The sequence below is a fragment of the Sylvia atricapilla genome, chromosome 5, assembly GCF_009819655.1.
Source record: "Sylvia atricapilla isolate bSylAtr1 chromosome 5, bSylAtr1.pri, whole genome shotgun sequence".
In the NCBI taxonomy this organism is placed as follows: domain Eukaryota; kingdom Metazoa; phylum Chordata; class Aves; order Passeriformes; family Sylviidae; genus Sylvia; species Sylvia atricapilla.
Window position 1 is genome coordinate 15,790,312 of NC_089144.1, and position 15,553 is coordinate 15,805,864.

Genomic DNA, 15,553 nt, shown 5'->3' on the forward strand with positions numbered 1-15,553 from the left:
AATGGTGCAGCATTAGGGGAAAAGGCTGGGGCAGCTGCTCCATCCCTGTGCTAGGAATCAGTAAATACCAGAAGTGGTAAAAATCCTTTTTCCAAACATCTGCTTCCCTTCATGTAGGACTGGCTAATGGAAGCAGAGTCCTTTGGCTGTGAAATGCAGTATCTGGCACCACAAGACACTTTCACCTATTTTGTCACTGTCTCTGTGTTGAATCATAGAATCAATTCTATCATTTCACTGCTGTCCTTTCCCCAGACTACTGGTTAACATTTGCCCAGAAAATAGAACTAGAAAGTGGAATTTCTTCTTTCCTCTACCGCTGCACAATTCAACATAACTGTTCTGAGTATGTCCCAGTGACACTGGGAAAGAGCCATTAAATCCCAAAGTGGTCTTAGCCCTGCTGTTGGGTTTTTGCTACATGAGCCCACTGAGTTCCTCAGTGCTCACAGGCAGCTCCTTGCTGAACAGGGAGTGCCAAACTTAGCACTGTTCTGCAATGATGTTTGCTAGTCTTGGTACTCTTACATTAATTGCAGAGGCAACAAGGAATAGGGGTTTAAATCATTAAGAACAGAAGAAATTAACTGAATTAGGAACTAAAGTGAAATCTGAGAGAGCTGGGTATTTTTGAGCCCTTGGCATTTGCTCCTTATATCATACAAAGAAAGTGGCTTAATCTCTTCTTTCTCTGCCAACTGTGTATAACACTTTTTTTGCCCCAAACTGGGAGCTAAGGAGGAGTTTGCTCTTATTGAAGATATGCACAAATATTGTTGCAGTAAGAATCAGTGGGGCAACAACAAGCAGGATTCCTCTGTGGAAACTTCAGACATTGTTGAGTAAATGAGGCATAGTGTTCTACTGAAAGGTAACAAATGGAAAGGAATCTCACTCATGGAACACTGCTCATCCTGTGCTCTGCAGGATGCAGCCATACTAAGGGAAAGAGAAGCTCACACAATAAAATAGGATTGCAATACACTTGTGCAAGGAGGCATGTAACGATCCGACTCTGAGTCCTGTTGACATGTCAAAGCAGGGATTTGAGATGGACTGTGTTATTTCATACTTTTACTCCCTCTGGTCATGCCTACAACCCAGACCAGTTTAGTACTTAGGTTGGTTTAGTATTTTTGCTCTCAGCCCATGCAAGGGTTTTGCAATATTATCCATGTTTCTTGCAAATAATCTTCATTTCCAGGTAATTATGAGTAGTTCTTTGAATGTAGTATATACGTCCAGGTGGAGATGATTTCTGATTTCTTATAGTGATTATTTCATACCACTTACAACCAAAATTTGTTATGTTTTACTCAATACAGAAATTACGTAATGTACACCATTCTCCTTACATCTATGTTCATTGGCATGAATAGGAGTTTTCTACACACAGGTAGATCAGGAGTCAGACCTTGCAAAAATAATAACATGAATGCAAACCCCACTGCAAATAGCAGTGCTATTGAGGTCTTTGCTATCTGATTCATTGGCAACATGGAAAACATAACCACTTAGGCACTGGCTAAGAGTTACAGGTCCTATTACAGGCCCTATTTCTAAACTACTGGAGTAATCTATGAATTTAAAATACTGCAAAGAACACATTTGCTTCTTTTCTTTGCCAGCTGCAAGTTTCCAAGTGCTCAGTCTGCCAGTCAATAATTTATTTTGTTTTGAATTCTATGATTTCATTAAAATGCTTATAATATTTTTTGTCTGGCCACATTTATTTTAATTCTTTAACTATTATTCTTGATTTAGCATGACCTTTGAGTCTAATCAAGCTTCTGTTGGCTTGTTTTTCAAAGGCAGTTGACCAAGGCCATATGTCTTTAAAAAAAGTAATATTCAATTTCTGCTGGTTTTTTTTAATTATTTTCTCCTAAATATAAGAAAACCAAATGATTACCTCCTTACTCCATACTTTCCTAAGTCAAAGCTGGGAAAATGGAGCAGGAAAAGGGTGTAAAACTTTAAAAAATCCAGTTGCAGCAAATAGTTGTGGATACACACTTCAAAATTCTCAGTGAATCCAACATATTTTTGAGTTAGCTCTGCTTTTCCTGTAATGCAGAAAAAAAATCCTGGTGCCAGGTTGTATTTGTGTTTGAATTCAACTCAGGATATTATCCAGAAATCCAAACCAAGTGTGATTATTGATAGTCTCAGCATGTGTAGTGGAAGACAGCTGAGTGATAATGGATTTGTGTATATTATGGTATCTCAGCAAGTAGTATGGTACCTCATCAAGTATTGGATGTATTTGTGCCTCATGCTGTTTATCTCTGGCATGTCAAAAAAACATCTTGAGTATTTTAAGATGTGAAGCATGATGTGTGTATTTCCTCTCCAAGGAGTATGCTTTCCTCATTAGCATGAGGAGAACTTGCACATGCATGGGGAGGGATTCTCTGATCCAGGTCAGGTGAAGCTGCAGTTTTACAAATTAACATTTACTGTAGCGCACCATTCACATTATCTACAGCAAAATGATCATACTTTTCAGAAAGATGAGGAGAAAGCACCACAAACCAGTGTTTGAAGCATTACAATATTTTCCTTTTGTAAATTAAAAGATTACATGACCTATGGAAATAACTGCAGGAAGAGATATGGGTAAAGACGACTTCAAACAGATACCCATGTGCACTGGAATGCTTTAGACAACACAGGAGGTGCAGTCTTGTCACAGGGATATTTCTCCAAATGCCTAAATGGTTCAATCAGTGCAGTGGGGACACGCATCGATTCAACAAAGTTCAGATCTGCCTTTTATATCAGGTCTCTGAGATTTTCAAGATCTGCCATCACAGTGGCTGTTGTGTACCCAAGTTGCAAGAACACCACTAGGAACTTAGGGCCTTCATGCAGGAAGACAACACTGCAAAGGGCTTATCATCCTCAGCCAGATCAGTACAAATACCCTCAAAATTCCCATGATAATGTCATGGCAGATGTGCTGTTTTGGAGTTGAACGTGTGGCTTCTGGAAGCTTGGAGAAACAGACAGCTGTGATCAATATGAATCCTATCTCTCTTGGAATATTACAGAGGTAATGAAGAATGTGTTGGAAGAGGATGTATCTGAGGGATGAAAAGTTTTAGGGAAAGGATCCCAGGTTTAATTTGCTGTGCTAGTTCTGTCCACGAGACCCTTTCAGAAAAGCCCAGAGTACTGGCCCTGTGACAGGCCTCAGCAGCACGTGTATGACCTCTGCTTGTCCATTCCCATACCATCACCTCTTTCCCTCAAGTAACGACTCTCCATAACATACTCTCCTTCCACTTTCCACTAGAATATTCTGGGGTGAAAATGAGAATCCAGTCTTTGTACCCCTGTCTGTAAATGTCTGTGGTTGGTACTATGAACAGAGTAATAACAATATGCTGCTATCAGCAATCAGTGATGGGACAGCCACGCGTGGGGCAGCACAGTCTAAACCATAGTGTGGGTATGGAGTATGGAGGTGGCACCTGGGACTTGAAAACATTTAGCTTAAAAGATAATGGATGGCATCCAGAGGCTACATTCTTCTGCTCAGCAGTGAACCAGCATCATGAAAGTGATGGGGTTCTTCACAGGAAGGACAAAATCTCTGTTGGAGTCCAGAGGCCACAAAGATGATTTGTGGAACACCTCTCCTATATGAGGAATGGCTGAGGGGATTGCTCACCCTGGAGAAAAGAAGGCTTCAAAGTGATTCTATAGTGACCTTCCAGAGCATATAGGGGTCAACAAGAAAGCTGGAGAGGGACTTTTTCCAAGGACATGTACAGATAGGACAAGGGCGGGGGGATGGTTTTAAATTCAAAGAGGGTAGATTTAGATAGATATAAGCAAGGAAGTATTTTCTGTGAGCAGGGTTTGGCACTGGCACAGGTTGCCCAGGGAGAAGCTGTAGATGCCTCATTCCTGACACATTCAAGGTCAGGTGGGATGGGGTTTTGAGCAATCTGGTCTAGTGCAAAGCACCCCTGTGTGTAGCAGGAGGACTGAAACTAGGTGATCTGTAATGTCTCTTCCAGCTCAAATCATTCCACAATTCTGTGATTTTAAAGTGTAGCTACTCTGAAAATAGTCAACAGTTTCCTCTCTATTCCTTGTTCGCTGGGATAAAACATAGAACAGTTTTGTCTATATTCACTTATCTTATGGAGGTCAACAGTGCAGATAGAAAATCTACACAGATTTCTTGGCCTCAGTCTGAGAAGCATTAGTACAGACAGCAAAGGAAATGAGTCCTAGTTGAGAACTGGGAACAGATTCCTAAGTTCCTCTTCTGCTATCATACATAGGGAAAAGTACATTTTGGTGTCTGGACCAATAACTTCCCAGGAGCTTATACTGATTAAAAACAATCACTTACAGAGAAAAGAAATCCAAAAGCCTATAAATATTTATGTCAGAGTCACAGAGTCAAAGCCACAGAAAGATGAGTATGAAACAAATAAAGAAAAAAGAAAGAAAGAAAAAAAAAAAAAAGCTAGTACAATTAGTACAATGGCTGGCACGAGGCAGACTGAATTCCATACTGCACGCAACTCCAGTCTCCAGTATGAGGATGCTGCAATAGGAAAAGGTGATGCAATAGAAGACTTGGAAAGACACCCAAAGGAAGGAGAGATCTTGCTTTCTGTGTGCCTGAAAAATTCTAGGTTATGCTTTTTCCACCTTCCCTGGATGGGAGAGGAGTCTCCCTGTGCCAAAGGTTCAAACAGTACATGGCTGTTGGTGCAGAAGTGTTGTTCCCAGGATGTTTTCTCTCCTTTGCTGCAGGCCTGTAACACTCTTTGTTTTATCAGATATAAATAAACCTCTTTTAAAGGCATTTAAGTCACAGGAAGGGAGACACAGTCACTAGTGACTTTCCACAGATCTTCCCTATTCATGTTCCTCTAATCAAGACAACATGCAATTTTCTTTTCTCTTCCACCAAAAGAAGAGATACAGCTTGCTCAAGTGGCTGAAAAATTCACTGATATAAAGTCTTTACAGCTGTACTTTGTCTCTGTATATACTTTAAAAGGACTCCAGCTCACTTTCAATGTGCAGGGATAGGAGAGGGACATAGCAACACAGCCCTGAGATAGACACTTCCAATGCATATTTTAAGTTTACTAACGACATATGCTGCTCAGAAAAAGGAATAAAATTCCATCATTTTGAATAAACACTGGGGTATTTTCCTTCCTGACGACACAGAAGAATTGTCATTATTATGCCACATTATCTGCATCTGAACAAAACTTGTCTTAAGATGTATATTCAAAAGTAATTTATGTGACATGTTGTATGTATGTCAGGAGATTTCTGGAAATCTAACTTTTAAAAGAATAAATAATATATCTTAAATTTACAGGCTCTATAAAGGTATGTAAAATAAAACCTTCTTCAGCAAAGAAGAAATATTAAGAAAATTATTATCTTACGTGACTAATCCAATGTAGAGACACTCACATGATGCATCTCATATTTGGTATTATTTGCAATTACACATACACAAAACACATTTTGGATAACCCATACAGTTTAAAAGACTAACATATTTTAAAATATTCTAGATACAGTCTGCTTCTCAGACATTTCTGAACAATAGAGCAGGACTAATCAGCCTAGTTCAAAGAATATTTTTTAAAAGCTGCTGTGGATTTCACATTTAAATTAGAAAGAAATTCCCATCCTCTGCATCTTCATTAGTGATGGAGTTCTGAGACTCTCACAATGTGTGCAACCCTGTGTTGCAGTGAGATTTCCTTCAGCCTAAACAGAGGATTCAGAAAGAGGAAAAGGGAGAGGTTCTGTGTCTTCTGGATAAGAAATACACAGCATACAGGAAAGATCTCAGGTACCACATTGGTCTTGTATTTTTGAGGCCTCATTCCCAATCCCCTCACTTGTCTGTATTTTCAGAGAAGTACTGTGGTAGCATAAAACTTTTGCAAGAAGATAAATGCTCACCTTGAGCAACTGTAAAACTAAAAGCCATTTCCTGGAATGCACTGGAAGTCAAGGAGCTAATGGGGCATGTGCTCAGGAAGACTGGGGAGCTGAGGAAAACTGGACTGGATGCAGAGGTATAAAAACCACTTGAGAGCAAGAAGAAACCGAGCGGCAGCGAGGGCAGTCATAGACCTGCCACACTTGCCAGGACTGGCTGCAAAAGTGTCCTTCCCTCCTTCTATACATAGGCTGAAGAAACCCCTGTATGCCTAAAGGAACAAAGCACCTTTCCTTGTGAGCTAAATGCTATAGAGAGATGTCCCAGAAGAATGGTGGTTGAAGACAGAGTATTTGAACATGTATAATTCAAGGTCACATGAATGCTTATCACATCATGTCCTGAAATCATATGATATTTTGTTGTCCAATTACTCCATTCTTACCTGAAGGCTCCTTGAGTTTGCCGTAATCATTCAGCAAATCACTGCTTTTGTGCTTATTTTACAGGTCATTTCTTCCCCCTCATTGCTTCATTTCAGAAATGAGGAGGGAGAGGGGAAATAAAAACAAAAAAGCATATCTGGAAAACACATTCAGTGATCAATCAAATCTGAGCAGGAAGTCTTCAGGAAGATGGGCAGACTGGAAAGTGAGGATCACCTCTTATGAATCACAGGTCAACTCTCATAAAGACAGACAGATAAAGCTGCATCTACTCCATTGTCTTTGTGTTTCATGGCTGTAAATGCAGATAAAAATGTTTAGGCTGGCTGAGTCACACTCCTCTGCAGGAAGAATCATTGAGAAAGGGACATTGAGACAATGTGGATACCCATCTTTTATAACATTAAATGTCATAAGGGCAAGATAGCCACGCTGAAGATCTCAACTCAACAATCAGAGGCCTTCAGATACTATTATGCCACACTTTTGAAAGGGATAGGAAGCATGACAGCATTTCACTACTACATCTGCCATTTCCTGGCCTCCCTTGTGCTCATTGTTGTACATTTTATCCAAGCAAGGAAGGAAGAAGTCAAGACCAAATGGTTGATTTGGCTGCTTCTAGATGCACAGATATTTGTTCAGAAAGATCTGAGCATAAAGAATACAGCAAACACATTCCTTTTCCCTACTGTACTTCAGCCTTGTTCCATTCCTATCTCTAGTATGGCCTGGAAGTTCCCTATGTCTCCTTTCAGAGAAGAACTTTTCCCATAAGAACAGGCTGTTCAGAAATAGCAGAACAAAAGCACACACCCCCCACCCCCATATTCAGGTTTAGTAAAGTCTGTTTTAGATCTTTCTAAAGGAGCAGGTTTCTATCCCAAAAGTTGAAATACATGAACACAGCAACAAGGTGGCTCTTCTCTGACTATGAAGGAAACATGCTGGGATTAGTTCAAAATAATGTCTCAGACTTTAATTTCTTTAAGCCTTAACTGTATAATTTTTTCATTGGCAAATTAAACCTTTTCTTATCACTTCACCCTTCCTGGCAACTGTTTACATGCAGCACACAACATCACTGATAAAAGAATGGAACAGTTCTTGGAACAAAAATTTTCAGTGCATTCTCTCTTGAAAACCCTGAAGTATTTATTACCCTTACATTCAGCAGGGAGGAATCAAGCTGCAAGAGAACGAGCTGCTCATGTAATGCTTCTCCTTAATGTTTTATTGGCTAGAATGGAATTCCTCATTTTTCATTCTTCCTTCCTCATCACTCAACACAGCTTTCTAGGAGCCAAATCGCTTAATTCAGCAAACTCATACAATCCCTAACACCTCCTCTTTTCTTTTCACACATTTAAACCTTCACCTTCATATTACCTCATGAGAACAATTTAAAAAATTTTACTATAGGTTTTGAGAGTGATGAAACAAAGTTGCCATCAGGTTTTGTTCCTACAGACTTTAAATCATTAAGGTCTTTTCCTTTCATATGCTGATTTTATACTATGGATTTACAAGCATTTTATTTTAGCCCTCCCATTACCATCATCTATGACAATGCACAGACTCAAGGAGACCTTCAGTGTCTTCACTGTAGCTGTTTGTACTTACCCTTAATGAAGTCAGGTTTCAGGATCAAAGACTTCAAAACCTGTTGGTCAGGAAGATGCATAGTGGTTTCCATGGAACACTTTCTAACATCTTCTTGCTTCCCTAGAAGCAAAATATACATGTACAACTAACATAGAAATTCACTGCATTTCAGGAAAGTCCTGAAAGTGTAACTTGTGCTTTCCTGAGTAATTAAGAGATAAGGCAGTCTTGTAATGTCTGCTATCAGAATTATTAGGACAATTTTTATTTTTGTTTCCAGGACTACTGAACTAAATAAAATGTTTCAGTTGTGCTGAGGAAGAAAGAAATGGGAAAATAAAGAATAGTAAGGTAAGATTTTTCATTGATAATTTGTTTTCTGGTCATAACTTACAAGACATAAATAAAGATGAAAGATGTCATTAAGAATTAGAATGTGTGGGTTTCTTGGCAGAATCTAAGGGAAAAAAATCAATATGCTGACCAATAAAATCTATAGGTAATAGTCAAATCACAATAAAATTCATTTGCCAAGAAAGTAATATATTTGGATAGTAAAAACAATCCATGCTTTTTGATTTACGACAACACTCTCTTCAGCCAAGACCATGTTGTCCTTCATTTTTTCAATGGTTAAGGAATCTAATTTGAGAGTAACAATGATTACAAAGTAACTGCAAATTCATGAGAAACATAAATATTAAACAATGATTTACGTTTTCCTAGAAGGAAAAAATCATAATGAATCAAAGAAAACATGTAAGAAGCTGGTTTTAAATTTCATGTGACTACAATGAAAGAAAACCATCCTTAGCTGCGCTGTTTTCTGTGCCTTCAACACAGAGGTGCCTGTTATCATTCTTACAAAGTCATATCTGGAGGCCTTTCCTTTACAAACCTGTTTTTCAGGTATATGCAATCTGCTCTTCAATGGAATGAGAGCCAACAATAGATTTAACTCATCTTCATTTGGAAAGAATACATTCCCTGAATTTTTTTTTTTTCAATTTTATCTAAAGAGCTGTGTCTTGTGCCACAGAGATCTTGGCTATAAGATGTAGCAAATTCATCTGTCAGCATACCATGTTCATGTCCAGAAAATGGCCTGTTGTCAGAAGCTTTTGTGAAAATGCAGTTAGGTGAAAACTGCACATGCCAGTGCTTGCAACTACTCTAATCATTTGTGCATTCTTCTGAGGGAAGCAAAGTCTGAAATGTAGGAGTGGCAGTGTTTTGAAGACAAGTGCAATATAATGAGGGTAATTTGTTTGCAAAGGCAGGCATAGCACTGCCTATAATTTCACAAAAAATACTTTAAGAAAGGAAGAGCTGCATGCCTTAAGGTGCTAAATATGATCAGCATGATCCATTCTGAACACCTGGACATGCTTGCAAAATGCAGGACACATCTCTATCCAGGCTGGAAAGAAGGAGCCCACTGCTGCAGGGTGGGCTTTTTTTCCTTTTGTGCAAATCAGTACAAGTCCCAAACCCCTGAGGTGGATTTGAAGGTACCCAGCTTCTAGACACAAGCCGTTGCCAGAGTGTTTGGTTAGTGTTGCCTGTTCCTCAGAGTGTGGACTAATCTCCACACTTTGTTCCCCATGTCTGCTTCTTTCATAAGACTCATGCCTTTCTGATTGCTGGTCATGGGCTTATGCAGCTGAAAGTAGTGAGGAGGTTGGTGAGCTGAGGTGGTAGGCTAAGTGGAGCAGTAAAAGTGATTCACAATCAGTGAGCTGACCTCCAGTCATTCAAATTAGGCAGTTCATGAGGATTTTCCCAGCATAGGTCTCTTGCTTTTTCTGTGTTTGACTGGCTGGTGCATTGGGAAGGACAAAAGGCTGAGAAATGGTTGACCAGGGCATGAATGAAATTACTTTTTTCTTTAGTTGGTCCTAGGCATCTCAACATGAGGTTCTCAGGAGAATGGGAGTAGCAGAGTTCATTGGAAGCTGCCTTTTTGCCAGGGTCAGAAAATTATTCAGTAGTAATGTGGGCTTTCAGAATAGCTTTAGCCGCAGGGGTATAAACACCCACCCTTTAGAGTAGGTTTTCTCTTGTCTGCTTGGTGCTCAAGTGACTGGAGATGCAAAAAAAATTTTCCATGCTATTCATCATCTAAGTTACTCACGTGCCTCAAGGGAGCACTGTGATGGGACTGGAAGCTTGTATCTGAAGAGACTGAAAAGGAGCAGGCTGATATGGGTTTCTGAAACACAGTAGCCTGTCAAATTCATGGCCTGTTTTCTTCCTGGTGATGCCTGTGAATGACTGATCAGTGGCCATTGTGATCATGTCTTCCTCTGCTTCCCCCTCTGCTAGGTATCACTTGAAGCTGTTCAATAGCAACCTCATCTAGACAGCTGAATTTTTAAGGCACTGATTGTTATTATATAGGAGGGTTCAGAAAACTTTGTTTTCTGAGTGCAGCCAGCTCTTGTGTCATGGGTGGAGAAGAGAAAGGCGATTACTCAGACATTCTGTGCTCCGTCAGCCCTCAGCTGATAAAGAGATCATCCAAGAAGATTCTGAGAAGCCCAAGGGAGCAAAACCCTCATGTGCTGTGATCAGCATCAGGGAAATTCTTCCCAGTGAACAACTTCCTCATATCCAGTAGCAAGGATCTCCAATCTGAAAAAAGCAAGGGAGGAGGTTTGTACCTACAATGGCATCTAAATGCAGACATGTCTACACCCCACACAAAAAACAGTTTCTCTCAAATGCTACAGAATACCTAGTTGCACCAAGTGTCTAGAGTGTTATGAACAAGGCCAGGACTCTGATGTAATGATGAGAAAAGACACTCGTTTTTTTAACTGTAACCGACCACTGGGAGTAGGAACTCAGGAAAAGCCCAGGCTCCTGTTGGCAAGTCAGAAATCTAACAACAGTGCGACACGGCACTCGGGGCTCCTTCAGACCCTCAAGGTTTCTAAAAAGAATGCCCCCTCCCAACAGTCTGATAGTCCCTTTTATCCTCTTTGGTTCCTCTTGATTGGTGCATTTTGGATCCTCCTCGTGATTGGTTAGTTGTCAGGGCTCTGATTGGTCCTTAACAAGAGTCACTCCAGACCAATCATTTCCCAAGAGCATCAAGTGGTTGGTCTTCATGTCCACCAGTCATGGTTCAGGGTGATGTAACCTGTATGAATTAGATCTTTTCCCCCTTTCCTTGTTACATAGCACTTTACACCCAGACAGTGTCACAGCGCCTTATTACAGAAACCCCTCTTGAAGCATTTTACAAAAATTCTCCCTTCTATAACTTTAAAACAGATACAAGTAAAAGGAAGTAATTTCACAAACCCCTCTTAAAACATTTTATAACAGAAGCACTTTTTTATGTGTTGTCGGGGAAAAGCACATTAGAGTGGAATGAGCTAAGCCTCAGAAGTTTTTGTTTCAAGGACTTTTTCCATTTGAAAATTTGTATTTCTGGATTACAGTAGCTTGCCCATTCTTCAAGAATGCAGTTAATCAGCTGTATCTACTGTGAGAAGTAGTTTGTATGGTCCTGAGGATTTTTACGCTGCTTTGCAAACCATAAGTTGGTAAAGTGTGATCTGTTCTCAGTCAATAAACAGATCCTTGGAAGTGTTCCTAATTCAGGAGAGAGACCCTGTCATCTTCGTTTTCACAAAAGATCTGTGAGGCTGCAAAACGCTGGTGTAAAACAAGTGTGGGCCTTAAGAACAGATGATGTTACAACCTCCTGTGCATAATTCAAGAAGTGTAGATTTCTTTATTCCTGACTAAATCAGTAAATATTAGCTGACATGACATGATGCCCCTGAAGCAATTGTCCCAAAAGGGCATGCTTGAGATCATAAAAAAAAAATTGGAAGAGCTGATCCAAGGTGGTGTTTCAAGCCGAATGCCTAACAAGTATTTCACAGATCAAACTGCAGCCTGGAAAGGAGCAGGAAACAGGAAATACACCAACACGTTAAAAGTTATCTGCATTAATAGCAAAAAAGTTCAATCTTGAATAATGAATAAGAGCTTATACCTGTACACCAAGAGCCATCCATGGGTCATGTCACCCAGCTTTAGAGTTGACAAGGGTTGCGTGGGAGGCTGCTTGTGCCTGCTTGGCAAAGGGAAGCCCTGGGGTTGCCGGGTTGCCCAGTGATGGGCGTGCACTTGGTGTCTGTTGGGGCCCGGGGTGCCCAGGGCCATGATGAGTTCCCCGAGCCGGGCCGGAGTGCACACGCAGCGAGGGGACGGGGCTGGAGGAGGGCTGGGGCAGGAGCGCCGGCACCCGGGGCACGTCTCCTGTCCCCACATCCAGGGCCCAGGCCCCGGCTGGAGCACCTTGCTCGGGCCCTGGCGCTCGCGGGGCTGACGGTGCCGGCCTTGCCTCCTGCCAGCTGTGGGGGGCCCTCTCCTTCCTGCCCCCCATGGCCTGTCTCCATGCCGACCCCACTGAAGCCCTTCTGTGTGTCCTCCTGCAGACCATGGCTTTCTTGTCCCTGCTCTTGGTGCTCATGCAAAGCCTGATCCAGTGCCCACGGCCAGCTGGCGACGGGCTGGATGAGGCCACGCACCGGCGCATGCAGGAGCGTCAGGAGCTGCTGGAGCGCCAGATGGCTCAGCTGCTGCAGGAGCTGGAGCAGGGGCCCCGGAGCAGCAGGACCAGGCCTGGGGAGCCTCGCTCTCTCTTTCTCTGCAGCACTGGACATTCTGGGTGCTTGCTGGAGTCCTGCCCCTCTTGGAACTGTGGTTTAGCCACACGAGGAGGAGCCATGAAGCCAGCAACAGCAGCAAGGACCAGAGCTCCTGTGAGACCTTGGGAGACGAGAGAGGAAAAGAACAGGAAGAAGAGAGGGTGGAGTCAAAGGAAGGTAGCAAAAACATTGATGTCACTGTGGAGGCGGAGGACAGCAGCACTGGAAAAGACACAGAAGGCAGTCCTGTGGCCACAAATGAAGTTGAAGGTGCTGATGATGGGAAGGTGCAGGAAAGCAGTGATGCCAGTGAACAGAGAAGCAGCGATTGGACTGGGCCGGAAGATAGCAGTGGTCGTGGCTGTGCGGTAGACCCTAGTGGTTCTGCTGCAAGTGAGGAAGAAAAGAAGGGAACGCTCAAAGAAAGTGACAGTGATAGAAACAAGGGTGAAGAACAGGGTGGTGTAAATGTGGAGGGAAACAAGACTGAGGCTAGAAAGAGGACAAACAAGGTAACGTGGCTGCCAGTGAAAAAAAAGGCGGTGATGGTGGCAAGGAAGAAAGGGGCGGTGGTGGAATTGAAGACAGACAGGCCAGACGATGGGAATAGGCCAGGCATCCTTTTAGTGGATCGCGTCCGGTGGCCTGTGGAGGAGCTGGAGAGACGCTGCTCAGTGACAGCTGAGCCAATGGAGAGCTTGAAGCGTGTCTTTGTGCACAGCGTCAGCAACAGCTTCTACCCGGTGCCTCAAGAAGCCATCGGGGTGGGCAGTGCCTTTGAGGGTTGGAGTCCCCAGGAGTGGGACGGGGTGTACCGCGTGCTGCTGCCGCTGAGTCCCCTGCCAGGGCACGTCTTCTGACTGGAGCTGAACAGCGCAGGGCAGATGGCAGCCAGGAGCTTCAGGATCCATGTGGAGCAGGTGTGTATGTGCCAGAGGGAGCAGCTGGGCCAGGAGCCGCTGTGCTTCCTGCACCACTTGAAGCAGGAGCTGTGGCGGAAACATCAGTGCAGCCTCCTAAAGACACTGCACCAGCTCCTACCTGGATGTGGAGAAAACCTGCCACTGGTTCTCCCAGTTGGTGAGATCCTCATGGCTGCATGTGCCTCAGTCAGCCTTGTGGCACTCGGAGTTTCAGCCCTGCAGCCGGTCCTGCCAATTCCAGCTGAGCGACAGCAAGGAGAGGCTGAGGGTGGAGGTGCTCCTTGGGGTGCGCCAAGGGGACTCGGACATCTTTGTGGTCAGCCAGCCCTCAGAGGCTCAGAGAGGCAGCTGCAGCATCTTTGGGAGTGGCCAGCCCGCCAAGGCCAGCGTCACGGCAAGCACAGTGTGGCCTGAGATGTACGCTGTGGCCGAGGCCAAATTCTTCCAGCACGTGGCCAGGCAGGTGCCTTGCGAGAGCTTGCACCTGAAATGCCTGCAGGTCTTCTCCTGCATCCTGAGGGGCACAGGTTTTTCCAGCTCCATCTGGAAGACCGTGCTCATGCACGTGCTGAGCACTGTCCCGTTGTCCCAGTGGCACAGGAAGGAATTTGCACGGCGGCTGTGGGACGTCATGGCCTACCTGGGCTGCTGCCTGCAGCTGAAACGCCTGGAGCACTTTGTGCAAGGCAACGAGAGGCTTCCTGCAGAGATCAGCTTGCCACCGGCAATGCACAAGGTTGAGCCCCTCAACCTCTTTGAGCACCTGGCCCAAGACACAGCTGCCCACAGAGAGGCCACACAAGCCTACGGGCAGCTGCGCTTTCCCCTCTGGGTGCTGCTCTCCAGACACTGAGAGGAGGTCCCTGCACAGAGCGGTGCTGGGGGGCTCACAGCCTACGGCAGCCACATGAACACTGCTTCATCGGTGCTTTTGTCACTGGCAATCCTGAAGCTGCTTTCCTGCTCCTGCACAAGGAAGGAAGGGAGGAAGATGCTGCAGCCCATGGATGCATGGATTCCTTGTGCAGACACATCTGAGACTTGCTTTGCCCATCACCTCCCAGTTACAACAATGTTTTTGCCTAAGTGGATGAGACAGAAATTGGCTCCATCTGCACATCCTCACAGAAGACAGTGAAGCTGGTAGAGGTTGTGTGGAATACCTGGATGACAGAAAGCTAGCTGCCTGTTAGGGATTTAATGTAGTTATTCTGTTAGGTGTAGAGGTTTTGTAAGCATTTAGCTGCTAGCAGATACAATTTGCTATATGAGAATAGGTAGTGGAAGTTTTCCTAGTGAGACGAGTTTATTAGCATTCCTTGCAGAGGCCCTTTAGTGCTGTCAGTGTGTTGTGCATGGATTAAGGTGAATGAGACAGTTGTGGGTTGTTGTTTTTGGGTGGGGCTGTTTAGGCTGGGTTTATGTGTGGAATTTGGGTTTTTCACCTTGTGCTGAGAGGCCACAGAGGCAGAGCTGAGGGGAGGTAGCACGAAGGAGCTTGGGCCGCAGCAGTGACCTCGTGGAGAACCGGATTGGTGCAGCGTGGCAGCCAACCACTTGATGGAGTTGCAAAACGATTGGACAGAGATGCACCTTCGAGTTGGACCAATCAGGAGCTCTGGACGGGAGCCAATTAGAAGAGAGATGATTTGGATCCACCTGGTGGCTATAAAAGGATTCCCCTGGGGAGCGGTGGAGGTCCTCCGGAGGGGCTCGAGGCCCAAGGAGCACCCGGCACACACGCTGTCTCTCTTGTTTTTTGGTGTTTTTTACTCAAGTCTGCTTTGTTGCTGGAGACCTTGGGCTTATCCCAGGTTCCTGTTTGCAGTTGTCATTTTCTTCAATAAAACACCAATTAACTTAATCACAGAGACTGGCTCCTTTGTTACAAGCGTATAACTGCTCTCCAGCCACTGAGAGGAGGTCCCTGCACAGAGCGGTGCTGGGGGGCTCACATGAACACTGCAT

At 43.8% G+C, this 15,553-nt stretch overlaps 1 protein-coding gene across 1 annotated transcript; it reads left to right on the plus strand.

Moving 5' to 3' along the window:
• Positions 1-12,408: 12,408 nt before the first annotated feature.
• On the plus strand, positions 12,409-14,748 carry LOC136361451 (uncharacterized). The gene is given in 5 exon segments (XM_066319382.1): positions 12,409-12,433; positions 12,534-13,154; positions 13,157-13,262; positions 13,264-13,686; positions 13,688-14,748. Coding segments are annotated over 5 exon segments (1,926 nt in total). The 3' UTR covers positions 14,439-14,748.
• Positions 14,749-15,553: the final 805 nt, after the last annotated feature.